Below are 19,714 nucleotides of genomic sequence, written 5' to 3' on the forward strand. Positions count from 1 at the left end.
GGAAATACCCATCTATAATATAATGTTATTGATTTTCCTTTGGGAGAAAAAATATCCAAGCACAGAAAAAATCTGAGTCCCCTACTTTCTATGTTCGGTCATCAAGTTCTGTGATGAAATGCACTGGTAGCTATGCAAGTGACATCCTTTTGAACAGTCAAGTGCAGTTAACTAAAACAATGTAAGTTAGTCATAATGAACATCTTTCCTCAACATGGATCAGGTCTCCCTCACTTTACTAACATTGTATGGTCCCCCGACTTCAGTGGGACCACTCATTGAAATAAGGCAAGCAGCTGTAGCCTCTTATATCCATCTGGCTTCAACCACATCCTAACAATTGGTGAATGAATTACATTTTCTTTAACATGTATTTATATAGGTTAGATCAGTGGTTCTCAAACTGTGGGTCAGGACCCTAAAGTGGGTCGCAACTCCATTTTAATGGGGTCACCAGGGTTGGCGTTAGACTTGCTGGGGTCCAGGGCCAAAGCCCGAGCCCGAGGCCTTCAGCCCTGGGTGGTGGGGCTCGAGCGAGCTCAGGCCTAGGTCTCCCCTCCTGGGGTCGTGTAGTAATTTTTGTTGTCAGAAGGGGGTTGCAGTGTAATGAAGTTTGAGAACACCTGGGTTAGATTGCATGAGCGAAACCACAGAATGACTCCAATGAAGCCACTGTGGAGTTATCTTCTGATTTATACTGATGTGAGATCAAAATATAGCCCTACAAGCTAATGGCCCATCGTTTGACAGACTTGAGTAAGCGGTGTTACTTTTCCTGACTCAAACTCTATAGAGAGACATTTGAATATTCTCTCTAGGAGGAGCATCTTGTCTTAATATTCTGTCTATCAGTAAATAATGACTCTATAGTGAGAAGAAAAGATGGCAGCGATACAGCTTTCGTTCAGTTCATCAAGTTCAATTTTGATAAGCAACCTGGCATACCGGAAAGGATTACATATGTCTGTATATTTAATTCATGGCTAAATGCAATGCATAGGATCCTCGTGCACTTCGGAGTTCAGTATCTAACAGGCAAATGAAATACAGTCTAATGGTGATATTTTCTGTACTCTGGATGCATGAGTGACATTCGTGCACCCCACTGATGTCAGCATTGGATGCTGAGGTCTATACTTAATTTTCTCAGTAAGAAATTAATCAGAATCCATCTGTTTCCTCCTCATTCTGGAAAATTTCATTACAACTAAACCAAAGATTATAGGATTCTCATGTCTGTGGTGTTTGTTTCCCCCCACACACACACACACCAGTTTTGGTGTTGTCTAAACTGAATGATTAAAGCTGCTTAGTTTAAGTAAGATTGGAAACAATCTTCCTTTCTGGATGGAAAAGTATAATGACAGTGAACAGGGACTAAAGTCTGCTCTGTTACATGACTGTAAAGCCAGAGCAACTCCACCGAAGTGAATGCAGTTCGTTCGGATTTATTCCAGAGTAGCTGAGAGAAGAATCTGGACCTTAGTCTTTCAATATGTGCTTCTGATCCAGTGATGGGATACATAACGATTCAAAAACTATCACTCTGCAAGTCTTTATTATTTATCTTATACATGCATATAGATGCCTAGCACAATGGGACCCAGATATTTAATTAGGGCCTCTGGATGGTACCCTAGTATAAATAAACCTGAAATTCTCCCCCATATTCAAATATCCAGCCTAATCTGTTTATCAAATGCTTTAACTAATTATTTACTCCTTCCTGGATCTTTTAGTGGATTACAAGGGGAAAACTGGACTTAAAGATTCCCTGAACTTAACCTATTTGTAATGATAACTATCACATGCTGATGGATGTGCTTGCTTCAAGAGCAGTGATGGGGGAAAATTATTTGGGTAAGAAACACAAGGCATGAAAAGCAAAAAGCGAAATGTCAATAAGAGTCTGCTACTGGACGGTTGGGTAACAGCTACAGCCAAACATGATTCCAAGAAGCTCCTAAATGACATAGAAGCTAAATCTATAATCCAAAAAGTAAATGCTTCTACCACAGAAGCCATCCTGGCTTTCCTCCAGATAGCGGAACTGAATGAGAGACTCGGGGAAGTTTAGTAACAGGGCACATGAGCTCCTATGATAGGAATTATTTCACAGACAGCTGCAATACCATGGTACTAATGCCAAGAAGGTAAAGAATCTGGGAAATTAAGAAATCTGGAGCCCTATCCTGCTGCTGTTGCATGCACTGAAAGAAATAGGAGTCACATGTGTACCTCTTGGTAAACTGGGCGCAAGCAAACAATATATGTTTTAATGAGGCTAATTGTAAATGTACACATCTGGGAACAAAGAATGTCAGCCATACTTACAGGATGGGGGACTCTATCCTGGGAAGCAGCGACTTTGAAAAATATTTGGGAGTCAGCTGACTCATGAGCTCCCAATGTGACGCTGTGACCAAAAGAACTAATGAGATCCTGGGATGCATAAATAGGGGAATCTTGAGTAGGAGTAGAGAGGTTATTTTACCTCTATATTTGGCACTGCTGCGACTGAAGCTGGAATACTGTGTCCAGTTCTGGTGCCCACAATTCAGGAAGGAGGGCGATAAATTGGAGAGGGTTCAGAGAAGAGCCATGAAAGTGATTTGATGATTAGAAAACATGTCATATAGTGACAGACTCAAAGAACTCACTCAATTTAGCTTAACAAAGAGAAAGTCAAGGGGTGACTTGATTACAGTCTGTAAGTATCTACAAGTGGAACAAATATTTAATAATGTGCTCTTAAATCTAGGAAAGAATGGTATAACACAATCCAATGGCTGGAAGCTGAAACTAGACAAATTCAGACTGGAAATAAGATTTAAATTTTTACAGTGAGGGTAACAACTGGAACTATTTACACAGGGTTGTGGTGGAGTTTCCATCACTGACAATTTTTAAATTAAGACTGGATGTTTTTCTAAAAGATCTGCACTAGGAATTATTGTGGGGGCATTCTATGGCCCATGTTATACAGGAGGTCAGTCTAGATGATCACAGTGGTCCCTTCTGGACTTCGAATCAATGAATCCCACACAAGAAGACCATGAGTCTTTGTCCCCATTTTGTCTGGTTGAAATTAGAGGATAAGAGCCTACTAAATCTGCCAACTGTTGGAGCTACTCCATTAGCTCAATCAGTGGAAGCTGATGCTTATAGCCCTAGACCCCAATTCAGCAAGTTACTTACGCATGTGAGTCATTCCATTGACTTCAGTGGAATTATTCATATGCTCAGCGCTAGACACATGCCTAAGTACCTTGTCGAATTGGAATGTTGGTGCTGCAGGTCCCAGCCCCCGTGAGAGGTCAGTGGGTTAGGTGACACATGCACAAAGCAGCAGCGGTAATAAAAGGAAGGACTGAAATCCACCAGTATGGCAGAAGTCTCAGGAATCCCAATGATGATTTAGTAGTTACGGTGCAATAGGCGGCAATTCCTCTGAAAAAGACAAATGCAAGGAACAAAGAGCAGCAGCCAGCAGGGCCTCACAAAGGACTGTCCCAAAAATCTGACTATAATGGAAATGGAAGAGCAAGGAGGTGACCACACCAAACGATACAGAATCAACTACACAGCAAAAATGCAGAAAGGGTAAAAAAAAACCACATAGAAAATAAGGTGAGATGTAGCCACAAGTAATGGAAGTTAATCCACCCATGGGAGTATAATCTGAAACACAGATATTCAACAGGAGGGACAGACCTGGAAAAGGGTGCCACTGGATGAGGCTTGGAGGTGACAGTGGACAGCAAATTGGACACAAGGTTGCAATAGGACATTGAACAGAAAAGGCTGATGAAGTTTGGGACTGCAGCAGATAAAACAATCACACATCACAAAGCCAGGAGGTTTCTGTAGAATATTGCTGCAACCCACAGCTGGATTAAGGCAAACCAGGGTTTTAAACACACCAGAATTTGGGAACCCTTTGGCTGCACACCTGTGACCCCACTTCCTCTGTGTGAACATGCCTCTCACTAGGAATGGTGATAGTAGGGGTCACTATCAGTGAAACAAGGGTAGCAGCATGGGGTCTCATTTCCAACCCAGGAGGTGCAAGCGCCCCCCTCTTCCCCCAAACACACACATACTGGGTGTGCCCAGTATTTACCCAGCAGCCAGGGTATATCTGCTTGGAAAGGTGAGTAGGTCTCCTGCAGTTTTTTTCCTCTTGTCACATACAGAGTCCTTTGCTGGTGGAGCTCTGGATTTAAGACCCCATTCAGATGCATGGTACCGTTCACTCTTCTCATAGCTATTGTTTCAGGTTGTTTGCAGACTCAGGCAAACATCCTGGCTTCAATTTGCTCTGGTCATGTTCTCAAGCCTTTCTTTTCTTCCTTTTCAGTCATGAGGGCTAGAGAATTACTTTTTTCCTTCAACGAGAGCTGAGATTGTGATGTACTCACGTGATGCAGGACCTGAGGCTCAAGGCAAAATCCTATAGTGCATATGCCTTAATTTGGCCCTGGTGCAACCACACCTTGTACATTATATTAAATTCTGGATACCTGATTGCCAGAAAGATATTGACACATTAGAGGAGGTTAAAAGAAGAGAATAAATTTGCATAAATTAACTAGGGATATTTATAGAAACTTCAAATGAAATAATATAGCAGCAGTCTATCCATGGGACCATCTGCTAATCTATGTTCCGTGGCAATTAAGGTCAACAAGGGTGGACCTATTTCATATCTTCTCTATCGAGGGCTGAGATTATGCTTCCATGTAAGCCAGAGCATGCATCTTTGGTATTTTATATTTCTGTCTAGATTTTCATAACATGGATATCACAGGGATGGGCAGAGTGCCTTCCATAAGCAGGGCAGGACCCCAAACTATTTGGGTTTGTTATCTCGGGGATGGATGGGGGCAGAGGGTGGAAAAAGTTATATCAATTTAGTTAACTGGTTCTTGGTGGTTCTTCTGTTTTAGCTGGTTTATGGCTTTTGTTAGTATAGTTTTGTTTTAGGGATCTGTGGCACTGTGGGGTCAACCCAGACCTGTAAGGTGTTCTGTCACCGCCTGCCTTGTAACCGTGTGGGCCCCTGTGCTGTGCCACTTTGGCTCAGAGCCCTGAAAGCCTAAGACCAAACAAAGGGAGAAACAGGTTTCCTGCCAGACAGGAGGGAAGGCAATGTAAATTAAACACTGTGGAACCAAAACAATGGAAGTCCCATTCACAGGTGCCAACTTTCCGATGTGCCAGGGGGTGCTAGACCCCCCTACCCTGACTCTTCCCGCCCCAACGGGAAGTGAGAAAACTACTTTGAACAAAAGCCTCTAGTTTGTTAAGCTTTGTTAAGTCTTAGAAATGTATTTTTCCTTTTGGTTGCAAGTAGCCATTTCTATCCCAATTCTTCACTGAAAGCTCTGTTCTTTGTTAATTCATTTACTCTTGTTTTATTGCACAAGCATCTCGATGCTGTGTTTCAAAGTGAAGAGCGAAATCCTCAGCCACACTAAGAGGCGGGTGCTGCCTTCTGTCTCTTTAAAGGAGCAGTGAACCGGATAAGGCTTTGCGAGTGTTCCAGTGAGAGGCACTGGACATGGCAGGGCTGACAGTCTCGGGGAGACTCAGGACTGGAAGGGCTGTTGGTGTCACCCTGCAAGGAATAACCAGGCTGAGGGAATTCAGCCTGAGGCCATTGTGCTGCTGTGGTCTCAAGGCTCTGAGCCAAAGCTGCACAACACGGCGGGACCCAGGGTTACGGGGCAGGTGGTGCAGAACCCCTTACTGGTCTGAATAGACCTCCCAAGTGTCACAGTAATGATTTATATTTATATTACAGGAAAAGCACAGGATGATTCCTATAGCTAAGTTTGCCTCATGCCCCCGGTTAATATATTACATATACTTACACACACACACACTTTTATGGCCTATGTTTTCAAAAGTGACTAGTGATTCTGGAGGCTTCCATTTTTAGGCATCCAATCCCACTCTGAGACACTTTAAAGGGCCTGATTTTCAAAAACTGCTGAGCAGTTGCCCTCTGAACATCGTTGCCCTTTAAAGCGTCTCAGAGTGGATGCCCAAAAACAAAGTCCCCCAAACTTCAGTTCCTTTTTAAAACTCTCTATCTCACACACACTAATAATTCATATTTAACCTTATTTTAGACACCAGTGGGATTTGCAAAAGTGACAAAGTGACTTAGGAGCACAATTCCTATTAACTTTCATTATATTGTTTTATCTATTAATTTACAATGGCACCATAATTGTGGCATCTGCATTCATCACCATTAGCGACAAGAATTAATACGGCTCAGAAAAAGTGAAGAAGATACAGAGTCTTAGATTAGAGGAAGGGTTGGCCGGAAAGATAGATTTACCGTGTGCTCTGAAAGTGAAGAAACCTGTGCTGACAGAGCATCAGAAATACGGGTTCTCATGGACAGGAAACTTAGGCAGAGCTATACATTACATGCAGCCCAATACATTTGGTTAATTAAAAAAAAAGTTATCTTTATTCTTCATTTTAAACTAGTATGCTAATCAATTACACGAATAATTTCATTGCATTACCTCTTCCTCAAGGAATTCTCTACCTTTTGCCATGAGCTAATGTCACCGATAACAAGGAGTTTTTTTGTTTTTTTAGCAGAAATGTAGCAGAACATCTATTTTAATCTAGAAATTTGGTCATAGTGACCTCAGATTTATATCAATTTGTTGCTTATTCCAGGGCAGAGATCTCCAGTGTTAAATCCTATGGATCATGCTGTACAAGTAGGATGTTCTAGGGACTCACACTTTCCCTCCCAACATTCCCAATCTCTTCCTCCACTATGTGAGTCTCAGAATGGCTTCCCGAGAATGGGTATGTGGCCCTCTCAGTAATGTACAGGCCACAATCTGAGAACCCAGGATCGAGAGATGAACTCCAACCACAATGAACATTCCCTGGACGATCCAAACTAGCTGCTCCAAACCTAATAGTTATTATGCAATGTGACAGGGTCGGGCCAGATGGCTACAGGAGAGTAACAGAAGGCAGATATATTAGCCCCAGGTTAAGTAGGTCCCTTTTCCCTGGGTAAGGTAACAGAGAAGGTTCCAGAACAATCAGGAACCTTCTGGAGACAAGACAGACAGGCTGATTAGAACACCTGCAGCCAAACAAGAAGCTGCTAGAATCAATTAAGGCGGGCTAATCAGGGCACCTGGGTTTAAAAAGGAGCTCACTTCAGTTGGTGGTGCACGTGTGAGGAGCTGAGAGTGAGAACATGTACTGTTGGAGGACTGAGGAGTACAAGCATTATCAGACACCAGGAGGAAGGTCTTATGGTGAGGATAAAGAAGATGTTGAGAGGAGGCCATGGGGAAGTAGCCCAGGGAGTTGTAGCTTTCACACAGCTGTTCCAGGAGGCACTCTAGACAGCTGCAATCCACAGGGCCCGGGGCTGGAACCCGGAGTAGAGGGCAAGCCTGGGTTCCCCCCAAACCTCTCAACTCCTGGTCAGACACAGGAGGAGTTGACCTGGACTGTGGGTTCACGAAAACAGCCAAACTGAGGGTTGCTGTGAAGCTCCAAGGCGAGCAAATCCACCAATAAGCGCAAGACCCACCAAGGTAGAGGAGGAACTTTGTCATAGCAAGAATAGAGGAAACCATTGTTTTCGTACCCTTTTTCACTACCTAAAAAGATACAAGAAAAGGAGTACTTGTGGCACCTTAGAGACTAACCAATTTATTTGAGCATAAGCTTTCGTGAGCTACAGCTCACTTCATCGGATGCATACTGTGGAAAATACAGAAGATGTTTTTATACACACAAACCATGAAAAAATGGGTGTTTATCACTACAAAAGGTTTTCTCTCCCCCCCACCCTACTCTCCTGCTGGTAATAGCTTATCTAAAGTGATCACTCTCCTTACAATGTGTATGATAATCAAGGTGGGCCATTTCCAGCACAAATCCAGGTTTTCTCCCCCCCCCCCAAAAACAAACCCACTCTCCTGTTGGTAATAGCTTATCTAAAGTGATTATGCTCCTTACAATGTGTATGATAATCAAGGTGGGAAACCTGGATTTGTGCTGGAAATGGCCCACCTTGATTATCATACACATTGTAAGGAGAGTGATCACTTTAGATAAGCTATTACCAGCAGGAGAGTAGGGTGGGGGGAGAAAAAACCTTTTGTAGTGATAAACACCCATTTTTTCATGGTTTGTGTGTATAAAAACATCTTCTGTATTTTCCACAGTATGCATCCGATGAAGTGAGCTGTAGCTCACGAAAGCTTATGCTCAAATAAATTGGTTAGTCTCTAAGGTGCCACAAGTACTCCTTTTCTTTTTGCGAATACAGACTAACACGGCTGTTACTCTGAAACCTAAAAAGATACAATAAACCATTACTGGCTAGGGATATACATATACAGAGTGTACTGTTGTATAGATTTAAGCATTTGTGGAAAGTTTTTAAAGTTGTTGCTGTCCATTTTTGCACATTAAACCCCACAAAGAGATTTATTTACAACATTAAATCATTTCTTTGCTCTCTGGCTAGGTTTTTAACTATTAAAAATTCATCACACACCCCAGTGCCAACTGTGTTTTAAAACGACCTTTTAAAGGAATAGTGTCTTTAAAAATACCTGCAGCTGCAGATATGTCTTAAAAGCATGAAAATAGCACGTTATAAACTATCAAAGGGCTAAACAAGACATTAATCGTTGCAGAGAATGATCAGGAGATACAATCGTTAAAACAGACATTTATTACAGCTGTTGCAAATGGGGGATTCTGTGAAGCAAACATTTTACCAGAGCAATAGAGAACTTTTTTCAGAAGCTGAAAAGCACAGCCCTTCCAGGTTGATACAGATCAATATAACTTCCAATTTTCAACAATACTGAATAATTGTATTTACTGTAAAATGGACATTTATACCAAGAAACACCCATTAAATTTGCCCTTGACCCATGCAGACGTTCAGGGTGTAAACAGCTGGCACGCAAAGTCACTAGTCACTTCCAAAATTCCATCCCACGCCGGTCACCTTGTTATTGGAACAACTAGTTACTCCTAAATTGGAGGATGCTGTGGAGATGACAAGAAAGCCCCAGTAACTGGCCTTGAAGCAATGGCCCTTCTCAACCACTGCCCTGCCTCAACTGATAGGCAGTGTGATCAATATGCATCCTTATTTGGGTACTGTACTGTTAAGGACCCTACCTCTTATGCTGGGGGAACCACTTCAGACCCATCTGGGCATCAGCTGCCAGATAGCAATTCAACAACCTCTTTCCTCTCTCCTACATAAAAATCTTTCTCTGGGTTGCTTGCTCAGGCTGGCATAGCAGCAGCCCAAGTTGCAGCTGTGTCTAGTTAAGCAAACAATTGCTGCTACTCTGTTGAGCCGCTCTGACGTTCACTGACAGGGTAATGGCACATAGCCGTCATGTACCGGCACTGTGTCATGTTCTCCTCACACAGCTATTACACAGCGGTGGTGAGGGCTCTGTACCACTGAAAGGATCCCCTGGGGGACTAACATGAAGGGGAAGGGAGTCCAGGAGAGCTGGCTGTATTTCAAGGAATCCCTGTTGAGGTTACAGGGACAAACCATCCCGATGAGTCGAAAGAATAGTAAACATGGCAGGCGACCAGCTTGGCTTAATGGTGAAATCCTAGCGGATCTTAAACATAAAAAAGAAGCTTACAAGAAGTGGAAGGTTGGACATATGACCAGGGAAGAGTATAAAAATATTGCTCGGGCATGTAGGAAAGATATCAGGAGGGCCAAATCGCACCTGGAGCTGCAGCTAGCAAGAGATGTCAAGAGTAACAAGAAGGGTTTCTTCAGGTATGTTGGCAACAAGAAGAAAGCCAAGGAAAGTGTGGGCCCCTTACTGAATGAGGGAGGCAACCTAGTGACAGAGGATGTGGAAAAAGCTAATGTACTCAATGCTTTTTTTGCCTCTGTTTTCACTAACAAGGTCAGCTCCCAGACTGCTGCGCTGGGCATCACAGAATGGGGAAGAGATGGCCAGCCCTCTGTGGAGATAGAGGTGGTTCGGGACTATTTAGAAAAGCTGGACGTGTACAAGTCCATGGGGCCAGACGAGTTGCATCCGAGAGTGCTGAAGGAATTGGCGGCTGTGATTGCAGAGCCCTTGGCCATTATCTTTGAAAACTCGTGGCGAACGGGGGAAGTCCCGGATGACTGGAAAAAGGCTAATGTAGTGCCAATCTTTAAAAAAGGGAAGAAGGAGGATCCTGGGAACTACAGGCCAGTCAGCCTCACCTCAGTCCCTGGAAAAATCATGGAGCAGGTCCTCAAAGAATCAATCCTGAAGCACTTACATGAGAGGAAAGTGATCAGGAACAGTCAGCATGGATTCACCAAGGGAAGGTCATGCCTGACTAATCTAATCGCCTTTTATGATGAGATTACTGGTTCTGTGGATGAAGGGAAAGCAGTGGATGTATTGTTTCTTGACTTTAGCAAAGCTTTTGACACGGTCTCCCACAGTATTCTTGTCAGCAAGTTAAGGAAGTATGGGCTGGATGAATGCACTATAAGGTGGGTAGAAAGCTGGCTAGATTGTCGGGCTCAACGGGTAGTGATCAATGGCTCCATGTCTAGTTGGCAGCCGGTGTCAAGTGGAGTGCCCCAGGGGTCGGTCCTGGGGCCGGTTTTGTTCAATATCTTCATAAATGATCTGGAGGATGGTGTGAATTGCACTCTCAGCAAATTTGCGGATGATACTAAACTGGGAGGAGTGGTAGATACGCTGGAGGGGAGGGATAGGATACAGAAGGACCTAGACAAATTGGAGGATTGGGCCAAAAGAAATCTGATGAGGTTCAATAAGGATAAGTGCAGGGTCCTACACTTAGGACAGAAGAATCCAATGCACCGCTACAGACTAGGGACCGAATGGCTAGGCAGCAGTTCTGCGGAAAAAGACCTAGGGGTGACAGTGGACGAGAAGCTGGATATGAGTCAGCAGTGTGCCCTTGTTGCCAAGAAGGCCAATGGCATTTTGGGATGTATAAGTAGGGGCATAGCGAGCAGATCGAGGGACGTGATCGTTCCCCTCTATTCGACACTGGTGAGGCCTCATCTGGAGTACTGTGTCCAGTTTTGGGCCCCACACTACAAGAAGGATGTGGATAAATTGGAGAGAGTCCAGCGAAGGGCAACAAAAATGATTAGGGGTCTAGAGCACATGACTTATGAGGAGAGGCTGAGGGAGCTGGGATTGTTTAGTCTGCAGAAGAGAAGAATGAGGGGGGATTTGATAGCTGCTTTCAACTACCTGAAAGGGGGTTCCAAAGAGGATGGCTCTAGACTGTTCTCAATGGTAGCAGATGACAGAACGAGGAGTAATGGTCTCAAGTTGCAATGGGGGAGGTTTAGATTGGATATTAGGAAAAACTTTTTCACTAAGAGGGTGGTGAAACACTGGAATGCGTTACCTAGGGAGGTGGTAGAATCTCCTTCCTTAGAGGTTTTTAAGGTCAGGCTTGACAAAGCCCTGGCTGGGATGATTTAACTGGGAATTGGTCCTGCTTCGAGCAGGGGGTTGGACTAGATGACCTTCTGGGGTCCCTTCCAACCCTGATATTCTATGATTCTATGAAAGGGGATGAAAGTTCCAGGTCCTGCTCCCTGTGAGCCTGAGTTTATCTAGTAACCGGGTCTTTAGCACATGGATTCATGAGAGCAGGACTGCTCCCTCCAGCCACGGCAGTGGCTGAGGTTAAACTGCTTGGCATTTTGGTGCGTAGTGCTTTGGAGGCAGCCACTCTGACATTCATGCCGTGGTGAAATGGCTCCTACTGTAACATTGGATGTGGAAGCAAGTGTGGTTCATCCCTTTTAGGAAGAGGTAGGACTCCGAGAACTAGGTCAGAAGCTGCATAAGATAATGGGTGCTTTTATCAGCTACTGAGATATTTCCTCTTTAAGGCTCTCTATTGACTGAAACTTCTAGTCAGCATTTTCAGGCAGTTTCACACATGATTTTGTTCCATTGTGTTGTCTAGTTTCTATGTTCCAGAGAGCTTTATTTCACATAGTTTTTGCCCTCAACCCACTTAAATGGTCACAGAGGAAAGGGCTCGTTTATTATATATGATATGTTTGTAAATTACAAGGTGTATGTTTGGACCAAGGTTTTTTTTCCCCCCTTAGGAGATGCTGAGTGTATTGTATTGTAGGATCAGGTTCAGTGAAAAAGGACAAGTCAATCTTTATTTATTGGGAACTCCAAAGACTTTCTTTTGGGCACGAAACTTAGCACCAAACACCCGATGGCATTTACAGGACACAGTAAACACCCATGTGTGAAAAATGTCCATATTCCCCACAAATAGACTTACCTGTTCTGGAAACCAAAAAGGAATGTGCTTTTCTGAGCCCATTTCTCCACTTAAATGTAGAGTAACCCACCAGATTAGTGAAAGGGCCACATTCACTCTTTCTTGTTAGATATGCTGCACATCATATGGAATATTAATATAATTAATGACATGTAACAGTGTGACTGAGTGGGCTCCTGCTACTTCTGAAAACAAGCATTCTACCATTCCCACATTTATTTTCTACAAATCCCCTTGGTTTTCTTTTAGTATTTATCTTAGTGCTGGAGACAGTCACCCAGTCCAATTGCACTGACATTATCTTTTAATTAACTCAAGTAACAATGCTTTTAGTACAGACTATTAACAGATGTTTTCTTTATATGATCATCTGCATGTATATCACAGTTAATACCAACCTCCTAGAACCTGAAAATCCTCTAGCACAGAAGCACCTCAGAGTGGGCATAATCAAAAGCTAGTGCAGTTACTGTGTCTTCTAGGTGTAATCTGGATTGCTGCTGTATGTTATCATTTTATGAATAATAACACAGTCAGTGCAGCAGAACTAAAATTCAGTTCTCTGGTCTTACGCTGCTGATCTGTTTGAATGACTGACACAGCACTCTGGGTGAAATTCACCTTCACGCAGTGGGGCCTATGCACAATGAAAGGCAATGTGCAGACTGCTGTGTAGGTCTCTCTCCAGTGTTAGATTTACTTTTTTTTCCCTGTATGGAACATGGCGTGTGGCACTTCAGTTCTAATTCAGAGTGGGGCAGCTAACAATTCTGACGGAGGAAGTTTGTTTACATAGGCGATTGAGTTAGGCCCCGTGACAGATATAATAATTTCCCACAATACCCTGGACTAACTGTAGTAAACTAAATTAAATCTTACTGAATTAAGTTTAAGTATTTTACAAGCTCATTGTATTAAAAGTGCAAATATTTATGCATCTTTGTGGGCCAGGGATTGTTTGTAATTCCATGGGAAGGGGGACCACAGCCTTCCAGGAACTAAGAATGGTGGTGGGTGATTAGGCAAATTCACTCAGATTGTAACACCTCTAGAGAGGTGTCACCCCCAGGAGAGACTTGCATCTACTGGTTCAAACTGGATTCTCCAGAGACCAGTATACAAAGAAAAGGGCTTTTGAATAAGTAGCCTGAGTTTAAATTGACTCAGGGCCCACTTCTGATCTCACATATGGACAGCACCTTCAGTCCAAGGGGGGAGGAAGCAGTTCTTCCTGGGAAGGGTTGGAAGGACTTGGCCCATTTTTGTGCTAGTTCCAAGCAAAGGCTCAATTTGTGACTAAAGGAGAAACCCTTGTGTGAGGTTTGAAGGTTACCAACCAGAGGCCTTGCTGGCGTGGGGGGAGGGGCTGGCTGGTAAACTCATTAGCAGGCCTCTAGATTCTTTTATTGTTTTTAAAAGGTTTTCTCTGTAATGCTTTAACCTTAAGAATAAATGTGCTTGCTTAGGAAGGTGGTAACTTAACAGTGGCAATTGCACTGTTTACCATCTCTGAGGAAAAAAGTAACGCAGGCCAGCTTCGGGAGTCTGACTTTGCTGGGGAATTCACAGTGTAGGCAGGGAGCTGTGCAGCCTGAAACTACCCTGGTCAGGAGAGAGAGAGAGAGAGAGAGGCAAGACAGCGAAGGCTGAAGAGCCAGGAGCCTACACTGGGTGCCCTTGTTGGACTAGAGAACGGGGAATAATGGTGCAGTTGCCCTGAACTTTAACAGCTCCAACAGGGCAATACAGCAAACACCGTATGTGATTAATCTGATGGAAAAGGAGTAGTCCCACTGAAGTCAACTGAACCACAAGGAGCACGTAAAGTTAAAAACGTGCAAAAGTCTTTGCAGGATAGGGCTTTAGGGTATAAGCTCTTAGGGGCAAGGGCCATCTTTTCATTATGTGAATGCACAGTGCCCAGCACAAAGAGGTGTCCCAGACGCTGATGGGAGCTTCTACTCAATACTGTGATACAAATACATATTAAATAAAATATTTCCCAGGACAAATATTTGTACACCCTTTTTTCATAGCAAACCTTCCAAGTCTTTCCTCATAGGCATGACTGCTCAGCATCACCCAGGGCAACAATCTTTCTGCTAATGAAGTCCTGCCAAACCCTTTCTTTGTGGCACACCCAAAGGAAAATTAGAACTGAGGGGCCACACCTCATGCTCCATACGTAAAAAAGTAAAACTCTCACTGGAGAGATGTACATACTCAGCCGATCTGCATTTTTGGGGGAGACACATTAAAAAGTCTGTCAACGTTTAATTTTGAGATTATTTTTTATCAACAGGTGGATCTGAGATCCCGAGGTGTCTGTGCATTGACTTCAGTGGGACTAGGACCAAGCCCTTAACGGTCAGCAAAAGTGCTGAAGTCCACAGAGTGGACTGTGGGGTTTTTTGTGCTAGTGACTATGTTCAATTTAAAATGGTTAATGGCCTTCCTTTTCAGTCTAGATTTATTCCCCCTCCCCCACTTTAATGGACTCTATAAACAGTAGGCAAACAGAATGGCATGTTGTATCTGATTCCTAATTGCTTTATTAATCCCTATCCTTTTTGACCCTTGCATAAAGAAGATTATTCCAGGAAAACCAGTGGTAGGAATTCCTTTATAATCCCCTTAGTCTAACCTCACTAACCGAGACAGTAGAATGTCAGCAAAGTGGGGAGAGCTTGCATTGTATCTATTACAAATTAACACCAAATATTTTCTCTTCCTAGTGCCTTTTTATTACTAACTGATGAACTTCTATGAACAGCACATGCCAGAAAACATGGAAGCTTAATACACGGGTGCCCAAAAGAATGAAGATCTCTAAGACAAAATATATACCAGTTTTATTTAAAAAGCAACAACGACACAAGCCTCCCTCAAAGTGACAATACATATAAACAGTCATATCCAGCAGCATGTTAAGAGTATGATAGGAATTGGTTTCCTGGCAATCAAAATATTCTTGAGAAATATTTCAAGAAATGCTTGGGTGGAGAAATTGCATTTAAAATGATCTTGCATGACTACAGAAGAATTTGCTATAGATTCGTTAAGCACACTGCAGTAGATGGCATTCTTCTATCTATTGTTCGGTAAATAATTTATACGACTACAAGTGTCATTACATCTTCAGCCTTTCTGTCATTTGTGCTGCCATGGAGAGGCTGGGGAATAAATTTTCCCCACAACTGACTATGGTTTCAGTGAATAGCTAGAACTTTACTAAACTCCAATGCACAGAAAAACTCACTACCCACATCCAGGTCAGGGTGGTCCCATCCTTTAGGGAGTTGCCATCAGGCTTCAGAGTCCCAAACATTGGAATTCAGTCCTGAACTGAAGTATCCCAACCAGCCCTTTCTCCATGGAGAGAATGATGGGAAACAGTTCAAGTCATAACTACAGTTATTAAATTATTAGTGGCAGTAAGGTATAGTGACAAAAATATAATAAAATTCAATGTATTTAGGGGAGGGATGGGGCTAAAAATGAGTATGGTGACAACTTTTGAAAGGGGGAATTAAAAAAAAGAAAAGAGGAAGCTAATCAAGAAATCCTTAAGGGCAAAATTGAGTAAATTAAAACCCTCAGACTCAGCGTTAGACTCTGTAAAAGGAAAATTGTGGCTTCCACTCTGGAATTCTTTGAGTGTATCCCCAAATAGTGGTTAAGGAGAAGTGGTAGATATAAATTACGTGGACTTTCAAAAAGTCTCGAACAAAGTCCTTCACAAGTGGCCATTGATACAACTGAGCAGCCATGGTATGAAAAACAAAGTACTGTTGTGGATCAGAAACTGATTAAGAGACCGAAACAAAGAGTGGGGCATAAATGGCCTGTTTTCAACATTGAAAAAGGGTTAAGAGGGAAGAGGCCCAAATGATTTGCACCAATGATTAATACATTCGTTAGTGAGCTGGACAAGGGGGGTGAAAAGTAAGTGATAAAGACTTGAGAAGACAGAAGAACTCCAAAGAAACCCAACAGAGCTAGGTGAACAGGGAGACAACTTTCATTGTTGAAAAATGCGAGGGAATGATCTGAACTGCTCCAGCTTGTTTATCACATTTCATGAAGCTGGGAAGAGACACCCACATTGCAGAATTTGATCTGAATGAATATGCGCTGAAGGGCTTAGAGACCGTGTGCTGTATCTGACTTGAGTATGCTGTTTCATATCCAACGGACAATAATACCCTTATAGGCTTTCTTTCCCCTGTACCACAGATGGTATGTGAAAACAGAGTTAGTCCTGCAAAAAAAAAAAAAACCCACCTCAAGCTAATAGTATATAATTTTAATGCTTTTCTTCTGCCTGCCTTTTTCTGCTACTTGGGGTACTCACTTTGTTTCCCTGCCTTCTCTGAGTAGACAAAAGTGACTTTTGTTGTGTTTTGAGTTCTGAAACCCATCTGGCTGAGATGCAGCCACTAGAAATGCCATTTTAATAGACTGGAAATATCATGCTGAATAGCAGCTTGTAGATTTAGGTTCTGTTTCCCAGTTGGAAATTTGTAACGCACAAGAGGCTTGAGAATCAAAGCAGTACTCTTGTATCTCAGAGTGTGAAGAGATGTAGTTCAATACCATAGAGGATGGTGTTGAGGGTCTCACACCTGGCTGCTTAAACCTCGTCTACACTACAATAACGATTGCTGAAAATGATCAAACACATTTTAAATGTGAACTGCAGAGCAGGCAAAATTAATTTTAACACCATTTCAAAACGGAGGCTTAAGGCCAGCCTCCAGTACATTTCTGTGAAACTATTAAAATGGATGTGTGCGCTTTAGTTTGAAGCCTCGTATACAGTGGGAAGTTCTAGAAAAAAATCCCACCAGTCCTAATACAGGTTTCAGTGGTGTTAGGCTAATTAACACAATTTCTACAGTTTCTAACACAGAAAAGGCCTTATGCTTAAGCCAAAACTGGAAGTGACTTGGGGGAAGTGTTGCTGAAAAGCATTTCCAGCAAAGGATCAATTTTCCAGTGCATGCAAGAGTTTATGGTACAGGCTGCTAAATCCATGGATGTATCCATCCTACAGAAATCCCAAAATCTTGTCACTGCCAATCTGACCTGCCTTTAAGGATTTTTTGCCTTCCTCTGCAGCCTGTGGGTCTGGGTTGCTTGCCAGGATTATCTGGATATATCTCCTGTGATAATTTCCCTTCCATTGAGGGGGGGGACACAGACACTGGTACACCTTGATACCTCAACTTCTCTGTCTGTGGCACATAATAGTGTATTACAGCCCATAGGAGACTACTCTGGTCTCATTTTGGTTGTTGGGTTTAGTGCACTGGGTGATGCTGATGGCCTGTGATATACAGGTCCCAGACTAGATGATTTAGTGGACCCCTCTGGCCTTAAACTTCATGGCTCTATGACATTTCAACACGGATTTTTGTATTGAAAAAAACCTGACTAATTTGAGAAGCTGAAGAATATTGGTTATGCAAACAGTGTAGATGTGTTGCTAGATAATCGAGAGAGAAAGAGATCCTGAACAAGTAAATGTTGGTCTATCAAGATGGGGCTATCCACAAAAGCCCTAAAAAAAGAAACTCACGATCTAATGTTTGCATTAGAGAAAAAACTAAGGAAAAGATGTTGGCTTGTGGACAGCTGAGTCAGTGGAATTTGAGAAATACTCAAATACTACCGTAAGTCCCTTCTGTAGAAAGATCAAGCTTCTGGGACATACGGGGATTCTATATTTTCTACTGTTGTTTCTAAGGCGAGAACAACATTCTGATTTGATGTCACTGCATGGCACTAATGTCAAATACGGTTTGAAATCTGATCAATAAAATAGGCTTTACATCAAATGCCCAGAAAGCTGTCAATTTTTTAAAATCCCTATTTCTCCTCTGGATTCTTGATTTCAAAAAGAAAGCTTTAAGGTTACTTAGTAAGTAATGACTGATTTATTACATCACATTCAGAAATGTTTTCTTTGAAGCATGAATTAAAAGGTCTAGTGTTCCCAATTTTTTTTCCACAGGGTTGAATGTTAAAAATGCTGAATAATATCAAAGGCAGTATTGCAACCAAGGGCACCGGAAGGAGATTTGGAGCATCTGTGTTACTCTTGATTTACTTAGCAGTATTTTAATGAAATGTTTAATATTCTGCACTGGATTAATTCTGCAGTTCTCTCTTGTCAGGAAAAAGACATAGGGTGAACAATTAAGATCTGCTTTGAAGAGACGATAACCTGTTGCACACACATCCCACAGAGTTTTCATGTAAAGCTTCAGGAAAAACACAAACCAAATGCCTGCACTTGGCATTCATTCAAGCACTATACCCAAGGAACACATAGATTATTCACCACAGTTCACATTATAGCACTGCTCTCAGTCCTCAAGATGTGCTGATGCATTCTTCAGCTGCGATTTTTTCTGTTGACAGCTATTATCCAAATTAGTAATTAACAACGTCAACAGAGATTACTCTGTACTCGACAATGCCTTCCATCAGAGGATTCCACTGCACTTTACAAACATGAATGCATTTTGCTTCAAACCACTCCTGTGTGGTAAGACTTCCCCATTTCACAGACTGAGAAACAAAGGCACAGAAAGGTTTAATTTGACCAAAGTTGCAGGGTTTGATTTTGACCAAGAAAGTCTCCAGCAGAGCCAGTAATACAGAACCCAGGTCTCCTGATTCCCACTCTGGTGCATTCACCACTAACCCATTCCATTTTTTTTTTTTTTTTTTTTTGTAGAGGAACATTTGGGCTCTGATTCAGCATGTGCTTAAGTCAATCCCTATTCAACAAAGCACTTGCACTCCTCCATAAAGTTAAGCACATATTTAGGTGCTCTGCTGACCATATTTCAGCACCGGAGGTAGCCTCATGCAAGGCCCACTGCCCTTCCTCCATGTTTTTTTTAAAAAGGTCTCAAAAGCCTACACTGATGCCTCATTACCATCAGGTGATGTGTGTGGGGGATGGGAACTGGGTTGAGGAATTCAGGAAAGAGGGATTTACTAACCATCAACACTTGTCGCCTGTTGAAATGCTGTTGACATAATTATACAAATGACCAACAACAACATTAAGCTACAGGGTGGAAAACAGCTTTAAGAAGTTAAGTAGAATCCATGCTTCTTAAATAATGAATTATGATGCATCAAAGGATGTATATGTAAGAGGGCAGAAAGGGAAGATGAAATACTTTAGAGTAACTTAACACCATGATAAATAAATGATGAGAGGCTGAATACAACTCTTCATGTAAAGGTGGCTAAGGAGGAGAAATCACTAGACACCTTCCCCAGCTCTGAGTGAGCTTGGGATTCACCCTTTCACCAATGTTCTTCAACACAACGTTTT

General features: G+C 42.5%; 1 protein-coding gene across 2 annotated transcripts in view; it reads right to left on the bottom strand.

The window, feature by feature from the left end:
- Window positions 1-15,097: 15,097 nt before the first annotated feature.
- EOGT (EGF domain specific O-linked N-acetylglucosamine transferase) overlaps window positions 15,098-19,714 on the bottom strand; it is a 40,380-nt gene continuing 35,763 nt past the window's right edge. For both annotated transcript variants that reach the window (XM_074957450.1, XM_074957449.1), the window contains exon 17: window positions 15,098-18,933. In XM_074957450.1, the coding sequence (XP_074813551.1) occupies window positions 18,796-18,933 (138 nt within the window). In that variant the 3' untranslated portion in view covers window positions 15,098-18,795. The remainder of the gene's footprint in view (window positions 18,934-19,714) is intronic.

Source organism: Natator depressus, chromosome 7, assembly GCF_965152275.1.
Source record: "Natator depressus isolate rNatDep1 chromosome 7, rNatDep2.hap1, whole genome shotgun sequence".
Taxonomy (NCBI): Eukaryota; Metazoa; Chordata; order Testudines; family Cheloniidae; genus Natator; species Natator depressus.